This window comes from Myotis davidii, unplaced genomic scaffold (assembly GCF_000327345.1).
Source record: "Myotis davidii unplaced genomic scaffold, ASM32734v1 scaffold187, whole genome shotgun sequence".
NCBI lineage: Eukaryota > Metazoa > Chordata > Mammalia > Chiroptera > Vespertilionidae > Myotis > Myotis davidii.
The window spans coordinates 563,913-581,803 of NW_006383018.1; the positions used below are offsets into that span (position 1 = coordinate 563,913).

General features: G+C 35.9%; 2 protein-coding genes across 14 annotated transcripts in view; one reads left to right on the plus strand and one right to left on the minus strand.

The window, feature by feature from the left end:
• RUNDC3B (RUN domain containing 3B) overlaps positions 1 to 5,598 on the plus strand; it is a 98,446-nt gene extending 92,848 nt beyond the window's left edge. Inside the window, exons 12-13 of the mRNA XM_015558255.1 lie at positions 2,387 to 2,505; positions 4,752 to 5,598. Coding sequence (XP_015413741.1) covers positions 2,387 to 2,505; positions 4,752 to 4,897 — 265 coding nt within the window. The 3' untranslated portion in view covers positions 4,898 to 5,598. The remainder of the gene's footprint in view (positions 1 to 2,386; positions 2,506 to 4,751) is intronic.
• A 4,650-nt stretch (positions 5,599 to 10,248) lies between these two features.
• Positions 10,249 to 17,891, minus strand: part of SLC25A40 (solute carrier family 25 member 40) — a 30,856-nt gene continuing 23,213 nt past the window's right edge. For 9 of the 13 annotated variants that reach the window (XM_015558287.1, XM_015558291.1, XM_015558290.1 and 6 more), the window contains 5 exons: positions 17,773 to 17,882; positions 13,191 to 13,272; positions 12,304 to 12,393; positions 11,404 to 11,478; positions 10,249 to 11,062 (listed from right to left, as the gene is read on the minus strand). In XM_015558287.1, coding sequence (XP_015413773.1) covers positions 10,953 to 11,062; positions 11,404 to 11,478; positions 12,304 to 12,393; positions 13,191 to 13,272; positions 17,773 to 17,882 — 467 coding nt within the window. In that variant the 3' untranslated portion in view covers positions 10,249 to 10,952. Of the gene's footprint in view, positions 11,063 to 11,403; positions 11,479 to 12,303; positions 12,394 to 13,190; positions 13,273 to 15,922; positions 16,002 to 17,772; positions 17,883 to 17,891 lie in introns of those variants that run through there. The other 4 variants (XM_006779166.2, XM_015558292.1, XM_015558295.1 and 1 more) reach the window with 3 other exon arrangements.

Sequence of the window (17,891 nt, forward strand, 5' to 3'; positions counted from 1 at the left end):
TGATGGAAAGTTAGTATCAGAAACTCATCTTAAACCATTGTTTTAAAAGAAAGCTCCTACCTATTAGGCACAGAAAATAATTTGGAAAAGAAACTTATTCATAGCTTCCTTTATTAAATTCCTGTGTTCCTGCTTTCCCCCCACAGTGATTCGCAACCTTCCTAATGCCGCGACCCTATAATACAGTTCCTCATGTTGTAGTGACCCCAACCATAAAATTATTTTCGTTGCTACTTCATACTATAATTTTGCTACTGTTATGAATCGTAATGTAAAGATCTGATATACTATATGTGTTTTCCAATGGTTGTGATCCACAGGTTGAGAACCGCTGCATAGTTAAGTAAATAAGATTTTATACTGTATTTGATTAAATACAGCATCATTTACATGATCTACCTCAGCAAACAAAGCTGTTTTTTAAAGATTAGCTTCTAATAAAATAGGAAGCCAAATCTTTTCTTCCTTTACCAGAAAGGCGATAGCATAGCATAGTAGTTCAGGAGACAGAATTAGAGCCAGGTCACCAGGTTCAAACCTAACCTTTTTGTGACCTAGTTTTCTCTGTTAGGAAGTAAGGGTATTAATAATTCCGACCTAATGTACTTATGAGGATTAAATTATACACAAAAAAATATTTAGAACAGTGCCTAGCATTTGTTAAGTTTGATGTAAATTTGATATTGGGTATCATTTTAAAAATTACATGTTGTATAGCTCATATACTTGTTATCTATCTAATCTATATAATAAAAGCCTAAGCGACTGTTATGGTGGAATGACCAGAATGACTGGTTGCTATGCTGTGCACTGACCACCAGGGACAGACGCTCAATGCAGGAGCTGCCCCCTGGTGGTCAGTGTGCTCCCACAAGCGGAGCCCTGCTCAGCCAGAAGCCAGGCTCATGGCTGGTGAGCACAGCAGCAGTGGCGGGAACATCACCTGCCTCTGTGGCAGCGCTAAGGAGCAGCGAGCCAAGTGGTAAGGAGCCTGCCACTAAGGAGCAGTGAACTGAATGGTAAGGAGTGAGTAGGCAGGCAGTAAGGAGCAAGGGATCCCAGCCTGTGAGAGAGATGTCCGACTGCCGGCTTAGGCCCAGGGGATCAAGCCTAAGCCGGCAGTTCGACATCCTCCGAAGGACCCCAGATGGTGAGAGGGTGCAGGCCAGGCTGAGGGACCCTCCCACCCCCCAGTGCACGAATTCTGTGCACTGGGCCTCTAGTCTATTATAATTATCAGAAATTTTCTATAATAGAACTTCCCATTACTTAAAAATATAATTAAGAACTTTTATATTTCCAAAATTTGAAAAATCACCATGTTATCAAGTAAGAATACTACTTGCATTGTAAGCTAGTAGCTACTCCATCACCACATTCTTCACCTCATTTCTTAGAGGAAATATTTATTGTATATATACTCTCATACTTAATATACATGCATTTGATAAATTTTTAAGTCTACTCTTATGAATATGAATGACTAATAGATTATTTAAATTATATATGCATTCCTATAACCTTATCATATAACACATGACATGTCTAGGAAATTAGATAGGGTTTGAGTACCTTAGAAAATAGATGTTGAACCTAAAAAACACATTCATTTTCCTGGATCATTTATATTTGGAAATAGTAATGAATTGTTCTCTTACTTGAAATGGCAATAACATCAAACCTGCATATATCCCTTATGTTGGTTTTATCCTGACAAAACAAATATGAGGACAGTTTAATAATAAACCTTCATTAACTTTCTGTTTATAACTGAGGTTTTAATTATATTTCTAATTAATTCATTTAATAGAAAATGGGCTCACAATTGCAAATACATGAGAGAAGGAAGTTAAATTATCTTGATGGTGTTTTAACACATATATTTTATTGCCCAACATTTTTTAAGCTTCTAAATTATAGGAATTTTTAATAATTTGTTACTATAATAATTACATAAAAATATCAAGGTATTGAAGAATTCTGAAGTGCTTAGAAGACACTAGATCATTATTAAGGTATTCCAATTTTGTTCTGCGTCTGTAGATTTTTCTGCTCCTTTGTCACCTGATAATAACCAGATGTCCCCATTTCTTAACAAGCTCAATAATAATAATAACAATAAAAGCTGGTGCAAGGATTTGTTTGTTTGAAAAATTGCTTTCTTTTCCATTTTTAGTGGATTAACCAGATAGACCTACAAAAAGGGTGGAGGGAAAAGTATAATGGAGATCATATTGCAGCATGATAAAGACCACATTTAAATGGAGAAAATTGGGGATAATTTAACCAGAAATTAACCAATAAATTGAAGAAAATCAGTAAAGAATATCTCTAGAAATTAACTTTGTGAGAACAAATTTAAGTATATTTCACTGTTATTTTACAGAAAAAGTTATCAAAATCTTGACCAGTTTTCAGCTGAAGTTAGCCTTTCTCAGACTTCCCTGGACCCAGGCCAGTCACAAGACGATGGAAAGCAAGACACGTTAAATTCAATCAGCGAAGGTAAGGAAAACGTCTGTTTGAAAAGTACTTTTCCTGCATTGTTGATACTGTGGTTGCAGAGGACTGCTAAAGAATAATTGTGATAATTCTGCAAAGTATGCTAAGAATTAAACTGCCATTATGGTTAAAAATGGTCTGCTCTTGTTTGTTCCTCATGTGTTTGTGGCTAACCTTCAATCTTAGATTCTCTTTATTTCCTCACTTCCTGTGTCTTTTCTACCCACTCCAATTTGGCTTTTTTGTCTACTACTTACTGAAATGATTTTATCAAGGTAATTAACCACTGTCATACTGCTAAAGTCAGTTCTCTGTCTTTATCCTATTAAACTCAGCAGCTTTTGCTATAACCAACCATTTCTTCATTTTTTAATTACTTTTGGTACCTTGTTTATAAGTACTCTGAAAAAGCGTGGGGAATAGACATAAAGGAGTTTTGTTTTTTCCCATTACCCCTTTCAACTGTGCTCAACCAACCACTCTTCCCATTGGGATTGCATCTTCCTCAACTATATCTTGGTCAAATTCCACAACTTCTCAGGTCACTTTCAATGATCGCATTTGTTTCTAAGACTCAAGCTATTCCTTTTAAAAGTTCAATAGCTTAGTTGGTTCAAAGCTCTTTTTTCCTCCCCTCAGCATAGGCTACAGTTGTGAATACAGCCCTTTGGATTGGACAAGTGGTACTAGTATAAAAGAGTGCTCACATCTTTTCTCTCTCCTTCCCAGTTCTACATGTGCTGGTGTGTGTGAGAGCTAGGGAGTTTCTTACTGAAGGGGAACCTGCATTCCTTTAGACCTCCAGTTTCTTTAGTTTTCTTTCTCCATTGCAATAAATGGCACCCCCATAAGCATTATTCTAGATTCTACTCTTCCTGCTTACATCAGTAGGTCAGTTTATTAGCAAGTCCTGGTAGCTCCCCATATAGCACGTGCTATATAGACTGACCCATCATCCCCTCCCTTACTGCAATCCTAGCCTGTGCCGCTTGGAGCAAGCCTCTTGGATGGACTGCTGCCACAGCTTTTTCAATGTCTTCGGTCTCCCATTCTCGCCTCCTCATAATCCATTCTCCATACAGTAATCGGTGATCTTCGAAAACGTATCCCCACTTAAAGTCATCCTGTGGCTCTCAAAGACAATCAGAGTGAAATTCAAACTGCATATCATGGCATCGTTATTGTTGATAGAAAGGATGAGAAGTTGTCATTTTTTTCAAGAAATATTTATTAAGCGCCTCATATGGACAGATATTATGCTAGTAACTTATTAGTAGCTACCACATTTCATCAAATCTAAGATGCTTTGAGTTTTAAGATATACCATTATTGCCCAGTTGGGTGGAGTTGGTTGTCATCCCATACACCAAAAGGTTGCAGGTTCGATTTAGGTCAGGGAATATACCTAGGTTGCGGTCGAGTTACACATGGGAGGCAACTGATCTGTTTCTCTCACACATTGATGTTTCTTCTCTCTCCCTTCCTCCCTCTCTCTTTAAAATCAATTACAAATAAAAATACAAATATATATATTTGTAATAAATAATCCGTCCTTGGGTGAGGATTATGATAAATCATAATTTTATGTATAACCACGAAAGAAAAATGCTAACAATTCACTATAACATTTCAACATCTTAGCATTTTAAAAAATGTTTTTTATTGATTTTATTTTTTTAGAGAGATAGGGAGAGGGATAGAGAGATAGAAACATTGATGAGAGAAACATCATTGATCAGCTGCCTCCTATACGCTCCCTACTGGGATCGAGCCAGCAACCGGGGCATATACCCTGACTGGGAATTGAACCTGTGGCCTCTTGGTTCATGGGTTGACACTCAACCACTGAGCCACACCACCAGGCAAGCAGTGATTCTTAAATGTATTGTTTGTTATCATAATGCGTGGCACATAGAGTACATCCAGTGACTTCTAACTTAACATTTGTAGCAGTACCATTTGAAGACTTGTAGAGTCCAGACTCCACTGTCAGTACATTTAAAACAGAACTGGTCTTCTTGCTATGCTATAAAACAAAAAATCAGTTTTCTGCTTTTGATGACCAATTTGTTTCTGCTAGGACCTACCAACTTCTGTCATCTGAGGCAAAAAGTTTTTTTAACCTTCAACTGTTGCCATATCAATATTGTATTAAGTATGAAGTTTTTAATATTTTTAGGTCCTTATTAGACCTAAAGGACAATTCTTCAAGGACAATTAACTATTTGTTATTTTATCCTAATTTCCAGGTAAAGAAGACACTCCCTCCTTACTTGGTCTCTGTGGGTCTCTAACATCAGTGGCAAGTTACAAATCTCTAACTAGCCTCAAATCCAATGACTGTCTTGCAAGTCCTACAGCAGAGCTGACAAGTCCAGGCCTAACTCCATCCTGAAAAATTTAATGTAAAAGCCAAAAGATTTTATGTTGCAGAAGTTCTATTACATAAGTTTGACTGCTGGGAAAACCTTTGGGATTTTATATTGTTCTGGTACATATGTGGAGTTCTGTTGCTTCGAGTTCAATCTACTCCATGTAAACTGAATGGAAAAAAAAAAGATCTTGCCATTTTTTTCATTAAAAAATTCTTATATTTGTCACTGAGAAAGTTTCAAATGAATAGGCCTAACATTTTTTTCAAAGATCCTTGAAATTAATAATCATTTGCAAATTGTACATACTTATTCAGTCGATTTTCATATATTTAAATGTATCATAATTTGCAGAGACTGAGTTCAAGGTTTTATTCCAGAGACTTAGGCAAGTATTTTCTTTCCTTTTTAATTCAATGATTCAAATTTCTAAAAATGACTTAATTTCACTTTTCATTAATTTCTTCCTATGTTCTCATGTTAAAAGCCTTGTTTTTAATATGAAGAGAATGTTTTCAGCTGCAGTTTGACAGTGGCTTATTCAGTTTAACGGTCATCATTCGATATCAACTTAGCATTCCACTTAACATTTTATATATTTTGTAGGAATGTGCCTTTAGGCAGTTACTAAATTAGTTAGGGTCATAGGGAAAGTATTTTACAGTATTTTAGACAATTTAGGTAAAATGAATAAAATTTCTTATCTTTGTTTCTCCAAAATTTTCTTAAAAGGTCATCAATTAAAAAAAACCTGACCGAATATGCATCCAAAATTAAACATTAAAAAAGTGTAGAGCACATGTTGAAAAAAATATTTGATCAGGGAAGATTTCAAGTTCAATCAAGTATCTGAGAGGCTTTTAAATTAGTCTCAGTAGGTAATCACCATACGTAATGTCCGGCATACAGTGTTGTTTTCTATCTCTTATGGGCTGCAGTGAAGTCTCATGTATGTTTTATAGTTTCTATTATTAATCACGCCACAATCTCATTTTAAAGTCAGCATTAAAAATCCCTGCACTTCTACAGGTTAAAAAAAAAGTTTTCTTTTTAAAAACATCTCTGAACTGTATTTTAATTTTTTTTTTGCAATTTTTGGAACTATACATTTTTTGTCCCTAAAAACTTCACCATATTGGAAAAGAAAATGTATTAAATGTATTTTCTACAGTAATATGAGGAAAACATGATCAGTTGTGCCAAAGAAGTTTTATACATTGTTTACATGAAGAAGCTACAATACTTACTGGGGACTTATGTGATATTTTTGTTTACTAATAAAACATTACATTCAAACTTAGTAGCTTTGACATATAGGAAGAATGTTTCTCCTAAAGTAATTTATTTTTTTGAGAGGAGGCAAGAAGTGCTGAACTTATCACAGTCATTCTTTGTGTTAGAAATGTAGGAGTGTGGTGGTTCTCTGCAATCTTTAGAGCTTTACTCTCATAATTTGGAATTTAAGATAATAAATAGTAACAAGGCTAGTCTTATATATAAGATAGTTCAAACAATATCATTTCAGGGACAAAGGACGCCTGGAAGCCCTTAAAATAAGTTATCTTAGATGTACCAGGACTACTCAGAGCTTTATTCTTTTAGCTTAAGGCTTTTTAGTACTTGTAAAAATGCAAACATTCTTGAGAAATGGTACCTTTAATCTCTGAATTCTGAATACCTTATTGTGAGTGAGGTATCCAAAGCAATTTTTACTCAGCATGGGGGATGGAAGTTATAAAAGGAGGGCAGTGGAAATCTTGGGAGGAGGAAGTGAGAAATGGTTAAGGAGGGGAACTTCAAAACTTTTAGGCTGGCCTTAAGCACTATTGCTGCTTTCCTAAAAACTTTCAGAATGTTTTAATGCTTTATCATTCACGGTCCACTCTCAACTTGACATTTTCCTTCAATAACTTTAAAAAATCATTGTTACATTTTTTCCATACATTTTTATAATACAGAACATTAACTCAAGATTCCATAATTAATACAATTTTTCAGATTTGTCTAATGTGTACTGTAACTTGTGCATCTTAACACAGTGCATCTTAAGTGCAGATTTAAACATGACACCTGAGGACCATGACTTCCTCCTTTCTTGGAGCTCTTGGTATAAAATTCATCTGCTAATGTGAATTCAGGTTTCTACTCAGTTCATCTCATACTAATTAGAGAGATAGTTAATGTGTGCATGAGGAAACAACTTATGTCTCAATCTTTAGTTTCATTTGGTAGTGTTTATTGTTCATACACCCTCCCCAAAATAGAATGCTGAATTACATGCTAATATTTCCATGTGTATTTTGTTGCCTTGATGTATTACACTTGTTGCATGTATATTAAACATTTTGTACCATGCATTAATGGTCTTAATTTATCCTTGACAAAAAGTTACTTGATTCAGGTTACACACTGAGTTGATAAATAAGGTAAAAGTATATTACCTAACTAGAGGGAGGCCTGGTGCACGAATTCATGCACAGGGGGTGGGGGGGTTCCTCAGCCTAGCTAGTGATCAGGGCCGATCAGGGCCTTCTCACCCAGGAAGGGACTGTAGGAGGTTGGCCGGCAGCGGGAAGTTGGCTGTGGGAGCACACTGACCACCAGAGGGCAGCTCCTACATTGAGCATCTGCCCCCTGGTGGTCGGTGTGCATCATAGGGACGATCTCTTAGGCTTTTATATACATAGATATCTAAAATATTAGTATCAAAATGGTTTTGGAAGAATCCTTATTTCAACTTATATAAAACTAGAGGCCCAATGCATGAAGATTCATGCAAGAATGGGCCGTCCTTCCCCTGGCTGCTGGTACTGCCTTCACTCTGGCAGGAGCCGCCTTTCCGCCTTCCCATGCTGCCTAGAGGCCTGGAGTGGTTGGGGCCGTGCGGAACGCTTGCGACCTGCCCCCTCGGGGCCTGTGTATGCAAATTAACCCACCTTCTTTGTTGGGTTTGCATACCCACTCCTGATGAAGGTGTGGTCAATTTGCATCTTTCTCTTTTATTAGTGTAGATTGAATACATTTTATTTTTTAAAGAACATGACACCCTTTTGAGTACACACAGCTATGGAGTGGCACAGTACAACAATGGTCCTGGCAGTGTTACTGATAGGATCACATAACTGCCAACGTTTGCTTTCTCAGCTGCCAAATGGAAACCACCATCTTCTCAGCACCTGTCTGAAGGCATCAGGATGATGTCAGCACTAAATGAAATCATACGTGCATGTTTGTAATAGGTAAGTGCCAAAGTCAAGCTAGGGATGATGTCAGCACTAAATGAAATCATATGTTTGTAATAGGTAAGTGCCAAAGTCAAGCTACTAATTATGATTGACAAAACTTTAAGTCAGTTTGTAAGTCATCTTTATTAGATTTACATACAAATTTTCAAGTGGTTAAAAATGTCTCACAGTTACAACTTATGGAAATTCTTTGCAAAGTTCCTATCATTAGGTGAAATCTCCACCTCTGAAATGTCACATGACTGCTTTTGAAAATCAGGGCTCTTAATTTTTTTTTAAGTTAGTTCACTTTGCTCTTCCTCTAAGCAAAGCAGCTTCTACGTAGGTTCAGCATTTGTTCTTTTTAATGGATAGGAAGGGGGAGATAAAATTATGTGTGTCATTAATAGTACCTTTTAAAATCACATTTTAGTCTAAACCAAACTTTAGATTGTTGTAAAATACGTTATCTTATTATATGTCACATTTCCCATACTGTCAGTTATTTTTCTAAAACACAACTAAAATCAAAATTTCACAACACTTGGCCTTACTACATGACACATTCTGGTGTTTTCTGTTCTATGTTCTTTCATTAAAAATAAATGGTCTTGGGGGGAAAAACCAATACCCCAACTCTGTAAGTATTAGAGCTGCACCAAAAATACTGCCTTTGTCTCCTGTTGTCTTTTGTTTCTCCTTTGGCACACAAGCCCTCTGACTACATTCCCAATCTGATCTCCTACCACATCACCATGTATGCCCATTGCTCAAACTGGGACATATCCCATTGCCTGCTTCCAGGTATACTTAATCTGCACCATCTGCCCTAATCCTAGAAGCGTTTCCTGCCCACTCCTCCTTTCCCCCAGGCTGAGTGGAGAATCCATGCATCATAGTTTTCAAATCCACTTGAGGCCAGTGACAGTTTCTGACAGTTTTGTTACCTTTTTTCCATCACCATTTATTCCCTGCACCCTCCTCACCTACTCCCACATCTGAAACATCTTCTCTCCAGTGTTTTTCATACTGCCTATCACATTAAAGGTCTCAATAAGTGTTGAATGACAGATTACATTGTGGAAAAAAGTTCAAAAGTGATAGACTATATTTTCCCACATCCCTGGATTTGTGCCCTGTAAAAAAGGAGGGGAGAATTTAAAGGAGTCATATGTGATTAAGTATAGTGAATAATTTTCCTAGAAATAAAAGGAAAATTAGAATTCTGTACTCTTAAAAAATCAAATGTGTATTATATGAAAAGTAGCAAACATAATACTTGAAGAAGACATTCCTTCTTAAAAATGTACACATAAATTAAATATGTATGTTGGAAAATTTATCATTAATAAAGTGAAAGTTTCCTTTCAGCAACATTACCAAGAACACAATTTCTAGCCAAACTCTTTTTGGTTGCTACTTTTTCTTTTTTTAAAACAAAAGTATTTATGCTTATTTACTACTTAAGTACAGAGAAAGCTGAAGCTTTCGTTTTTCATCCGGATACACTGCATGTAATACGTATTAGAAAAACTACTAGGGAATTATATATAAGTTATTTTAGTCATAAATCATAAGAATTTCCCACAAGTGCAATCAGTATTTATTTATAAGTGATAGTAAGTTGAAATATGTGATTGCTTTTTGAAGCATAGTTCTAAATCTCAATTTTCTGCCTTTTCTACCAATAAGTTATCAAAAAGAAGCATAGCAAAACCAAGGTAAATTTAATACTATTAAACAGCAGTGTTCCAGATAAACATTCTTACACACATTTTATGAAAATATTAGCTAAAGGTACAGTGATAATTTTAACGTAAGCAAAATATTTTAATGAAAGTATAAGTTAAAATAATTATATTTTTATGGGTATTTATGTTGCAAATTTAAGGTAAATCAACACAGGATAAAAACAAAAGGTTACATAGAAATCCCATATAATTTATTTCTGGTAAAACATATGAGCTTTTTTTCTACTATAATACAAATACATTAATTCCTCTGTGAACATCAGAGCTTTAACACCTAAATATATTACCTATTTTAGGGGGGAAATGTTTCACATTTTCATAAAATACACATAGTCTGCAATAAAGTGCTTTTCTTATGTATATCCTAAGAAAATCCAACAAATACTTTAAAAAATATCATTTCTTGTCCTGCCATAATATTTTTATTTCATTCCTATAGTCATAAGGTAAATTTCTTAGGCATTAGCCTATAGTGACCAAAAGCTATTTCTTCAAGAAAATTGTATGTGTAGTCTCTTGTCTAGCATACTAATGTGAGATGCATATCATCAAGGGAAATTCTGGAAATATTTTATAACTGACATTGTATTAATAATATCAAATATAATAGAACAAGCCAATAGAGAGACCTAGAGGACTCCACAGTGACACATGAATTATCACATGGCTGAAACCAGATGACCTTTCTGTGCCAAAACATTATTTTTACTTGTCTACAATGTTGTTTTCCCCTCTACACCCACGCTTGACTTTAGTAAACATTTAATACAATCAGTAAACCACTCTCTGTTGCAGTATCTGTATACAATACAGGATCTTTAATATCAAACTCTCAAGTTCCAAGTGTTAAGGAATAATTGTTTTTTTCTTTATAAAATGCTCAGTGGTTGTGATTTCTGAAATATCTTTTTCACTATCTCAAAAATTAGAAATACACAATTTATTTTAAAATAAGGATTATGATTTAGAGTCAAAGTAGAAATTTCTATTCATTTAAATTATCGGCAAGAAAGATACAAAATAATCGTAAGAAAAAAGAAAGGCTCTTGCCTAAGAGTCTCCATCTTATTTGGCCATGGCTATTTCAAGTTGAAGCAGCATCACTACTGCTGTTTTTGAGTATTTTTTTTCTGGAAAAAAGCCTTTCCAAATTCATATGTACTGATCATGATGGCACAAGCAGGAGCAATTTTAATTAAACGGGGAGTTAGGCCTGCAAAGAGAACAGAAAATATCAGAAAAAATTTTACCTTATTTTAAAATACTTATTGGTTTGGTTTCATTCTGATGATGATCAAATTAAATGAAGTGATACATCAAATTCTGTGCCAAAAACTGGTATTCAAGAACAAGACAAACTTACTCCCAACCTCCTCAATTTAACTCCGTTACTTTACATAGAAATTTTATCTTATTAAGAGTAAATCTATTGTCATTTAACAGTTTTAAATCTATAGAAAAGATGTTTAGGAGGAAATAATAAATGTGAATTACTTTCAACAATTTCAAAAGTAATAATTTTACCCAACGATTTGGTAAAGCAAATATTTTTACCTGTAAATAATCCAGAAAACCCATTCTTAGCAACAATGTTCTTCATGATAGCCCAGGTTGACATAGGCATAGAAACTAAATGTTAAAAAAAAAAAGATAGCATTATGAATTACCCCTTAATTTCAATACAGGTAACACATAAAATAGTGTATGGCCTTTGGGGATATATCATTTCAATATAGTAACAAGTTTGTCTAAAAAGTTATTTTAAATATTATTTGTAATAGTTGGATTCATTAAGAAAAATTAGAAAAAGCCTATAAGTTTAAAGGTATAGAACTAAATGCAATCAAGGGGGAATATATAGAAGACTTCTCCGGAACTGATAGTATTTGTTTCTTAAGCTTTGTAGTAAGTATCCTTTATACTTGCTTCCACGTATTAAAAAGTTTCATAGTGAAAAATTTTAAAGATATATAGAAATATTCATGTGGTTCCCAAAGCCAAAGAGAAGTCCTGATAATCATTTTCATTAAATTTTTATTGCACACATTAAAAAATATTTTTTTTCTAAAAAAAGTTTCTGAGGATAATAGCTCATTCTCCCTAGTAAGGTTCTGCTTTATTAAAATCCTTCTGAATAGATGTGCCATATGAAATAAATTAGGTCAGTCCTATCCTCTCCAAAGGGCAGAACTGTCCTGTAACTAACAGTAACACTTCACTAATTTGCAACCACTGAAATAACTGAAAAATAGAGAAAATTAATTTGTATATTTAAAAAAAATCAGCAAAAATAGATGTCAGTGAGGTTCAAACATAAAGCTTATGAATGAGGCCCTGGCCAGGTAGGTCAGTTGGTTAGAATGTCATCTTGATATATGCTAAGCTTGCAGGTTCGATCCCTGGTCAGGGCACATATAAGCAGCGGCCAACGAATAAATAAGTGCAACAACAGACAGTTGTCTCTCTGTCTCAGTCTTCCTCTCTCTGAATGAATGAATGAATGAATGAATGATGATAGGGGATAGGCAGCTAGAAGGCTTGCACCTAAAACAGCGAAGTGGAGAAGGGACTACACTTTGGTAAGTTAAGGAAAAAGTTGTCATTAATATTAGATTTCTTTTCAGAGGTCTATAATTAATGTTTCTTTTAACATTAGAATACCTATTTTACTTTGTATGCAAAATATTATTCTGGTGGGAAACAATTTATTTAAATTATAATAGACTTATCACAAGGCTTCTATGACATAATTTTGTAATGGATAATTTCCATTGGATTTGCGACACTTTCTACAGATGATATTGACAGAATAGATCTAATGTATGCAACCAAGAGTACACTTTTGTTCTAGAAAAAATTACAGGTTATAAAGTAAAAATAGATGGAATAATAGGTAGAAAAAAACATTTAAAAAGGAAAGCTAAAGGAAACAGGAAAATAATAAAATGTACAGGCATACTAATAAAACACACCAAGAGAAAAAAGGTTTCCCAGTAATTTACTATCCTTCACCTTGACTTGTCCAGATTTATTTGAAAAAAAAACAACAACAAAAAAACAACAAGAACAAACATATAACTTAATCTACATAGAAAAGGTATAAGACTTAACTAATAGCAAGAAAAATACACAAACTTAGATTTCTTAATTTTTTTTCATTTGGGTTTAGAGTATTTTTTCCTGGATATTCCAATCTAAGAGTATATTAGTTTCAGCTAAAGAGTAAAGCAGAGGGGGAAAAAAATCTTATCCCTATTCTAGATATTCCTAACTTAGTATCTGGAAAGAAAAACAAAAATTTTCATGGTATCTTAAAAATGTTTTAAATGAATTAAACTTACTTTTATGACTTTCATACATCCAAAGTTGTGTCTGCTTTTGTGTTTTTACCACATCAAATGGCAAAGTTACAACAGCTGCGAACTATCAAAAAGTAAAATTGATTGATTTAAATCTGCCTTTAAATTTTTCCTAAAATTACATTCTCTTAATTAGCACTCTATTTAATAAGGATAATACTGAAAATTATAACTAAACTAACACATAAAATAAAACCAGATATATTTAAAGAAAAGCTTTTGTTAAAGAAAATATATGTCTTAGGTATTTCTCTGAAAATTTAGGAATAAGTAAAATGTCTCAGAAAAGTTCCCCTACTGCCCTGAGGTCACACAACTTCTAGTGGCAGAGACATAATTCTAACCAGACATCTCTGACTTGAAAACCAGTGTTTGCAATCACCTACATTCCTGTGTTGCATTATTCCTTTACCATACCTGAAGGTATAATACCTATTTTAAAGCAGAAATTCTCAAATATCTAGCAAGCATTTAAAATTTTCTAACAAATGTTTAAAAAACATAATAAAAAATTAAAGAAAATGGACTTTGAACTTTTAGTTCTATATACCTATATATGTAGTTCATCTCAAAATGAACCAACTTAACAATTATTTTCACAATGACCTAATTAAGGAAAGTTTTTTTAAAAGAATAATTAAATGCTCTTAAGAATGTCTTATAATATCTATGATAAAAGTGTAATATGCTATTTAGACTGGTTGTCCTTCCGGACGAAGCAGGGGCTGCGAGGCAAGCCCAGGTCGCAGGTGCCAAAGGGAAGTCAGTGCCAGCAGCCAGGGGAAGGAAGGCCTACTCTTGCATGAATTTCATCCATCAGGCCTCTAGTCCTATATAATAAAAGGGAAACATGTAAATTGACCAGCCCTTCACTATGCTCACCAGCCAATCAGGAGTGAATATACAAATTAAACCAACAAAGATGGCAGGTTAATTTGCATACACAGGCACCAGGCGGAGAGCAGAGCGGGAGAGCCGGAGGCTTGGGGGGATGTGGCAGAGTGAGAGGCCGTGGGATGGAAACAGAGCAGGAAGGGAAAACCTAGAGCACAGGGAGCACCAGAAATGCTGGGAATCATAGTTCTTGTGGCAGCCCCAGGACTGGAAGCGGAAGCCCAGAGCGCAGGGAGCACCAGAAATGCTGGGAATCGTAGTACTGGTGGCAGACGGATCTCATAGACCAGTGATGGTGAACTTATGACACATGTGTAAGAGGTGACATGCGAACTCAGTTTTTTGGTTGATTTTTCTTTGTTAAATGGCATTTAAATATATAAAATAAATATCAAAAATATAAGTCTTTGTTTTATTATGGTTGCAAATATCAAAAGATTTCTATATGTGACACGACACCAGAGTTAAGTTAGGGTTTTTCAAAATGCTGACACGCCGAGCTCAAAAGGTTCACCATCACTGGCTAGTCACTGCCCACTCTTAATTATCTGGTCTTGTAAGCTGCTCTGCCGGCGTGGGAGTCTGGTCCGTCCTTGGTACCTCCCATGCCTGGTGTCTTCTGGTTATCTGAGCTGTGCTCAAGGCTGCAAGCTTTCTGATATCTGCTAAGCACACTGCCCCCATCCCAGCACACGGGGTTATGTTTGCCTTTATAAGCTAACCCCTGAGTTCAATCGCAACCCGGAGGCTTGGATTGCCCCCAGGATGGAGGAAGCCAAGCTTCCCGCTTGCCTTGCCTGCTCTGAGCTCCACTCAAGGTTACAAAGTTTCAATTATAGAAGATAAATAAATCCCAGATAGCTGCTTCCAGCCAGCCTCCACTGGGAGCTTGGGTGGCTGGGGGCAGTGGCCAGCCTTCAAACAGCCATCAGCCCCTCACCCAGGCAGGCCAGGCACCCCAATGGGGACCCCCACCCTGAAGGGGCTGTGGCTAACCTGCAAACAGACATCAGTCCTTCACCCAGACTGGCCAGGAACCCAGGCGGAGACCCCCACTCTGAAGGGTCTATGGTTAGCCTGAAAACAGCCATCAGCTCCTCACCCAGGTTGGCCAGGCACCCCAGCAGGACCCCCCCTCCCTAAAGGGGATGTGGCCAGTCTGAAAATGGCCCTCAGCCCCTCACCCAGGCTGTCCAGGCACCCCAGCGGGACCCCCACCCTGATCCGGGACACCTTTCAGGGCTCACCAGCTGGCCCCCACCTGTGCACCAGGCCTCTATCCTATATAATAAAAGGGTAATATGCAAATTGACCGCAACAGCAGAATGACTGGGAATGACTGGTCACTATGACACACACTGACCACCAGGGGGCAGATGCTCAATGCAGGAGCTGCCCCCTGGTGGTCAGTGTGCTCCCACAGGGAGGTCTGCTCAGCCACAAGCCAGGCTGACAGTGGTAGGAGCCTCTCCTGCCTCCTCAGCAGCGCTAAGGAAGTCCGACTGCAGCTTAGGCCTGCTCCCTGCGGCAAGTGGACATCCCCCGAGGGCTCCTGGGCTGCTAGAGAGATGTCTGATGGCCAGCTTAGGCCAAATACCCCGGGCGTGGGCCTATGCCAGCAGGTGGACATCCCCCGAGGGGTCCCAGTCTGCCGGGCTGAGGGACGCCCCTGAGTGCACAACTTTTTGTGCACTGGGTCTCTAGTTTGATATAAAAGGCATGTACAGTAAATAAACCTGATCTTTTATTTTATTTGGCTTCTGGACTCACATTTGATCAATATACTCATAAAATGACCCTTAAAATCATTTATATTTCACCTGAAAAATGTTGACTTAAATTCTTGAAATGAAATCAGGTTCAAAGATCTCTCAATTATTGTGTCTCCACTTACACAATCTAGCATGTAGTAGGAAAAAAATAGCAATGATGTTATATTTGTTAAATCACTTTTTGACACTTTCTAAAATGATGTGGTTTTCTGTTTTCTGACAGGAAGCCCTGACATTGTCCACTGACATACTTTTTTTTTTTTTAAATCCTCACATGAAGATAAGTTTTTACTGATTGTAGAGAGAGAGCAAGGGAGAGAGAAACATTGATGTCAGAGAGAAACACTGATCAGTTGCCTCCCACATATGCCCCAATTGTGGATCAAAACCACACCTAGGTAAGTGCCCTGACCAGAAACCGAACCCACAACCTTTTGGTGTACCAAACAAAGCTCCAACCAACTGAGCTACCCAGGGCCACTGACATAATTTTTCTGTTGCAAAGACAAATTTTTATTTGAAAACAGTCAAAAGGCAGCAATATTTTCTAGATTAAAATTTTTTAATACATTTTTTATGTTAAACAGAATAGTAAAATAAAACAACTTTTCTTCATATTACTGGAAAACTGGAAAAACATGCTAAAGCCATTACTACACTTTTTTTTAGATAGTAAGCATTTATTTGTAAAGTTAATTGATGCCATTCCAAGTGTTAGAAATTCTAAAAATAAACAGTACTTGTTTTTCCTCAGAATGGATTAAGATATAAATTAAATACAATTAAGTGACATTTAATCACCTCACAAATAAGAGGGATAATGAAAAGAGTTTGCTGGCATCAGAACTATTTAATTGCTAAAAAAAAGTAATTTTATAGGCTTAGAACCCACTAGCCTTAGTTTGATAAATCTCAGACCTGGGTATATTCAGAGCTGAATTTTGAACTCAGTCATAGTAGCTTTCTTAGCCTAGGTTTTTGATACAATTATTCCAATATTTTCTTGCAGGTCTCCATCAGTGAGCTTCTTCACTCTAGTTTTCATTCGGTTCCAATATGTCAGCACCTCACTCTAAGTCATCACAAATTCATTTTGTAAGTATGTGGATACAAGAAAAGTCTTTGTGGCCAAGATCATAGTGATATGAATCTGCAAAAAGTCTACTATATGACTTTTCATTATGGAGATGGGTGGGAAAAGGTGAACTCTCTACTACCCCAAAAATGGTCATTTGAGATTCCTCCCTCCCAATTGTATAATTCTTTTGTTAAATTTGTTAAAATTCTTTTTAAAAGTACTTAGCCAGCCTGGGCCAGGGAGCTCTGCTGGTTGGAGCGCTGTCCTGATATGCCAAGGTTGCAGGTTCAATTCCCAATTAGGGCACATACAAGAACCAACCAATGAATGCATAAGTAAGGGAACAAATCAATGTTTCTATCTCAAATCAATTTAAAAAGTTGTTAATATGTTCCCAAAGAAATAAATTAGCAGAAGAGAATGACATTACATTTATTCAATTCTATTATACAAATGAGATGACACTCCATTAAATATTACCTAACTAGGCATTTAATGAACAAATTGCAAAATACCTTGTAATAACAAAACATTATTTAAACTACTATAATTATAACTGTAGTTATCAAACAAGTCCAAAAGTTGTTGAGAATATAATAATGTATATATAATAAAAGCATAGATACAAAGTGCATTTTAAAATATTTGAATGGCTAGTAACTTATTCCCTCAAAATAGGATAATAAATACTAAGAAAAATTTTAAAGCAGTGCAGCTCAAAAGTGCTATCTCAATAGACATGAAATGCTATGTAATATTTTGTTCTGTTTTAATAAGATAATTATCATTCTGACATATTAACAACAAAGAGTAAACTTACAGAACCAGACAATGCTCCTGAAGTAAAGTTGATCATAAATGTGGGTTCATATAAACCAGATTTCTCACACAACCACTTCTTTAAAAGTTCATAGTTATACCAGTACATTGCTATAAAAA